The sequence below is a fragment of the Pteropus vampyrus genome, unplaced genomic scaffold (genome assembly GCF_000151845.1).
Source record: "Pteropus vampyrus isolate Shadow unplaced genomic scaffold, Pvam_2.0 Scaffold6, whole genome shotgun sequence".
NCBI lineage: Eukaryota > Metazoa > Chordata > Mammalia > Chiroptera > Pteropodidae > Pteropus > Pteropus vampyrus.
Genome location: NW_011888787.1, coordinates 9,259,770 through 9,264,670, shown reverse-complemented (window position 1 = coordinate 9,264,670; position 4,901 = coordinate 9,259,770). Strand labels below are relative to the sequence as shown.

The 4,901-nt window shown below is 41.9% G+C and overlaps 1 protein-coding gene across 1 annotated transcript in view; it reads right to left on the bottom strand.

The window, feature by feature from the left end:
- Positions 1 to 4,901, bottom strand: part of LOC105298130 (calcium-binding mitochondrial carrier protein SCaMC-2-like) — a 50,508-nt gene that overhangs the window by 19,626 nt on the left and 25,981 nt on the right. Inside the window, exon 5 of the mRNA XM_023535076.1 lies at positions 3,504 to 3,556. Coding sequence (XP_023390844.1) covers positions 3,504 to 3,556 — 53 coding nt within the window. The remainder of the gene's footprint in view (positions 1 to 3,503; positions 3,557 to 4,901) is intronic.

Below are 4,901 nucleotides of genomic sequence, written 5' to 3'. Positions count from 1 at the left end.
TATCTCTACAAGGTTCTGGAGTATAAGAAATATGCTTTCTCATCCAGCACCTTGTACATGATGGGCACACAATAAATATATCTTCTTTCTTTAGTTTTTGTCTGGGTCCCTTTCCCATCTTTCTCATCTCCTTATATGTCTTCATCTCTGTGTAGCTCTGTACTGTGTCTGTATATTTTTCCTTTACAGTTCATATTTTAATTTTCTGACAGGCCCAGTCACCAAGGAAGCTTGGTTTTCTATTTCTACCTGCAAAAGAGGTCTTTCAATTCCTGCTCTTTCATAACAGCTAATTGAGTTTAGTCACCAACTAAATAGAACATAGGTTAGATATGTAATCCAACATGCAGAAGAATGGGGGGTTATTTGTTTTATTATCTTATGCCATTCAAAGTGTGTTCTCTACACTTGTCTCATTGAATTAAAAGCTCTTTATTTCCATTGAATGCATTAGCCAAGGTATCATCATATATTTATGTGAGAAATATTAGGTGGAAGGGAAATATTTACTCCTTCTTGATGTTCCCTGGTACTATCTGAATCCTCTGTCTGGACATGTAGCACTTACGTCGCATTTTATTATGAATTGCTTCATTATCTATTTTTCCAAGAAGAAATGAAGAAAGAAAGTACAAATCTGTTCATAGTTGCTTTGTGGATGCCAATGAGTGTTCACAACTTGATACTGTTGAAAAAAAAAAAAAAGGTTGGGGAGATATGCCTGGACTAACTGATATTACTGTTTTAGGTCCTCATTGCCTGGGACCTAAAAGCTAGAAGAATCTGCAAACTTTATAATCACTCTAAAGATGACAATGTCCACCAGTATGTTGTCAGAAAGTCCCTGAACAAAGAAGGTACAAAACCAAGAACCTAAGATTCAGCATCTTGTTTTCCATTTGTCCCACAACACAAACATCAACTATTGCTCTGAAAAAAAAAAAAAAAACCAGCATATTAAGAAAATTAATAAAGAGGCTGTAAAATATGCTAAACTTTTGGCCAAGAGAATAAAGGAAAACAAATAAAACAACAGGAACAAATTGCCAAGAGATGGAGGCTATCCCCTTTGAGAGCTTCTATCTCTAAATCTGAGTCAGTCAAAAATAAGATTGTCTAAAAACAATGATCGAGATGGTGGAGTAGGTAAATATTGTGCTCACCTCCTCCAACACAACCTCAACATTACGACTAACCTAGAGAACAACAATGAGAATCGCCTGAAGTCCTACAGCTAAGGACATACAGAAGAAGCCATCTGGAGACTGGTAGGAAGAGTGGAGACACAGAAATAGTTGGTTCAACACCCATGTGTGACAGTTAAAAATCAAGAGGAATATCTTGGCTGTGGATGTCCCCTCTAAGGAGTGAGGGGTCTCAGCCCCACAAAAGGCTCCCCAGCCCAGGGTTCCAATGCTGAGGAGAGAAGTTCCCATAACTTCTGACTGTGAAAACCAGCAGAGACTGTGGCTGAGTGAGACAGAGGGCAGCTGGAGTACCAGGCACTCCTCTAAAAGGGCCGATGCATGGAATTACTGAGATACTCACTATGAGCTCCAGCGCTGGGGCAGCTGCTCATAGAAATATGGGGAGGAACTGAATTGTCTGGCTTCAGAGCAAGGGCTGGAGGGGCAGCTTTCTCTCAGATGGAAGCTATTGTTCCTTTGTTGAGCTCTCCCCCAACCTGGCCTGCATGCACAGGTGGGCACCATATCTGAGTCTCCATCAACCTGGCTAACACTGGTTGCCCTGCCCAGATGATTCCCTGAAATTATGCTCCACCCAACCAGTGGGCCCACCCAAACCGCTTCCAGTGGCTTTTCCATACAAATGGCCTGTCTTGGCTCATGCTGCAGACTTTCCTAAAATCTCTCAAAGTTCACAAAACCCAAACAAGCAGTAGCTAGCGTTGGTGTGCCCTGTACCTCTCGCTAAACAGCCACAAGCCTGGCATTAATGGCATCCAGCCTCAGTTCTCAGCTTAGACTCTCCCAAGCACCTCCAAGTCCAGCACGAGCGACACTCAACCAGTTCATTTTGTAGCACATAACAAGTGGCACTGGGAAGGTCACAGGCAGTGGCTGAATTTGGCCTGCACCAAAGCCCCTCCCAAGAGGTCCCAAATCAACACACTCGCTGACCAGCTTCAGACCACATCAGAGTACCACCCAAGTACCTCCACAAATGACAAACCCAAAGGGCAGACTCAGCAGGCGCCAGAGCCCAACTAAAGCTAATGCTGCTCCATAGGGTCAGCCCCTGCACAACAGCTCCTCCATTGTACTCACAGTCAGTCCTCACAACCAATCATCCTGAGGGTCAACCCCTCCCAATAACATGCCAATAGCAATCAAGGCCCAACTACAACAAGAGATGACACGTAACCCACACAAGAGACACACCTGGAACTCCCAGCTCAGATGACCAGGGAGACTGTGCCACTGGGCCCCACAGGACATAAAGCCACTCTACAAGATCAGGAGACCGAGCAGCACTACCTAATACATAGAAATAAACTCAGGGAGGCAGCCAAAAAGGGGAGATAGAGAAACATGTCCCAAATGAAAGAACAGAACAAAACTCCAGAAAAAGAACTAAACAAAATAGAAACAATCTACCAGATGTAGAGTTCAAAACACTGGCTATAAGAATGCTCGATGCTCTCAATGAGAACTTTAACAAAGAGAGAGGAAACATAAAAATGAAGATAGAAAACATGAAAATGAACCAGTCAGAAATGAAATACAGTAACTGAAATATCTTAGGAGGAATCAGTAGTAGATTAGATAAAGCTGAGGATCAAATCAGCAATTTGAAAGATAAGGTAGCAGAAAACACCCAATCAGAACAACAATAAGAAAAAAGAATACAAAAAAATGAGGATAGTTTAAGGGGCCTCTGGGACGACATCAAGCATACCAACATTCGCATCACAGGGGTAGCAGAGGGAGGCAGAGAGCAAGAAATTAAAAACCTATTTGAAGAAATAATGATAGAAAATTTCCCTAACCTGAGGAAGAAAATAAAACATACAAGCCCAGGAAGCACAGAGTCCCAAACAAGATGAATGCGAAGAGGCCCACACCAAGACAGACCATAATTAAAATGCCAAAAGTTAAAGACAAAGAATCTTAAAATTGGCAAGAGAAAAGCAGTTATTTACCTATAACAGTGCTCCCACAAGACTGTCAGCTGATTTCTCAGCAGAAATTTTGCAGGCCAGAGGAATTGGCACAAAATACTGAAAGTGATGAAAGCAAGGACCTACAACCAAGAAGATTACCATATGCAGCAAAGCTATCATTTAGAATCAAAGGACAGATAAAGGGCTTCCCAGACAAGAAAAAGCTAAAGGAGTTCATCAACACAAAAACAGCATTATAAGAAATGTTAAAGGGACTTTCTTAAGAAAAAAAGATAAAAAATGTGGATAATAAAAAGGTAATAATGACATATCTATCGACAATTACTGTAAATGTAAATGGATTAAATATTCCAATCACAAGGCATAGGGTGAGAAACATGGCAGAGTGAGAGACGTCCCCAGATCTCTCCCCTTGAAATGACAATAAGCTGAACATCTAAAACTCAACAAAAACCACCCAAACTGCACACCAGCACATCTGAGCATGGGATCTGCGCATAAGAGCTACCGCAGGTCAGAATCCCGGGTGTTGGGCAGTGGACTGGGAGAAACAAAGAAGCTGCCTCTCTCAGCTGGGGCTCCCTGCAGGAGGAGTGGGGAGGGGAAAAGGTGCAGTGAGGTCTCTGAACTGTCCTGCCTGGGAGTGCTATGAGCTCCACGGAGCCGGTGGCAGTGCCCAGGCATCAAGGCAGAAAGCAGAGAAGCAGGAATGGCAGAGAAAGAACAGTTGATTTTTACCGGCTACTGTTGCAAAACCAAGGCTAAACCACAACCCAAATGCCCCAACCATGAGGGCCCCACTCTCTATACCCTCCGAGACTAAACACCACGCAGCCCCAGGGGAATCTGAGTAAACGCTACCGAAACTGTCACTAACACTGACAGGGACTGAGACTTAGGGGAAGAGCATGATTGACTATCTATAAGAGAAAAAACAGGCATTATTAAGACTTTATATAAAGCAGGGATCCAAGAGGCTTAGATCCTAAAGGAAACAAAAAGAAAAACACCTTCTTTGCACAGGCTAAGGAGAGACATTTATATTTTTTCTTTCTGAAAAAAAAAAAAGCATAATACACTTCCATTAATGCCCAGGTGGAGAAACAGTCCATTAAACACCATGAACAACCAAAGTGACAAGGCATCTCAGAAAGAAAGAGAAAAATCTCCAGAAAATAAGCTTACAGACAAAGAAATATGCAACTTTAATGACAGAGAATTCAGGATGGTACTTCTGAAAAAAATCAATGAGGTCCGAAACGATTCATAGCAACAATTCAGGAATCGAAAAAACAACTAGATGAGCAGAATGAGTTCTTTAGCAAAGAGATCGAAACCCTCAAAAAGAACAAAATAGAACTTCTGGAGATAAAGAACATACTGCAAGAGATGAAAAATGAAATAGCAAGCTTGGGAATAGAGTCTACCAAAAGGCATAGAGTGGCTGAACGGATAAGGAAACAAGGCTTCTAAGAGATTTCAGATTGAAAGACACACAGACTGAAAGTAAAGGAATGGAAAAAGATATTTCATGTAAATGGAAACCAAAAAATAAAAATAAAAAAAGCTGGGGTAGCACTACTTATACCGGACAAAACAGACTTTAAAACAAAGGCAGCAACGAGAGACAAAGAAAGACCCAGCAGTTCCACTTCTGGGGTTTTATCTGAAGAAACCCCAAACATTAATTCAAAAAGACATATGCATCCATATGTTCACTGCAGTGTTGTTTACAGTGGCCGGGATCTGGAGGTGG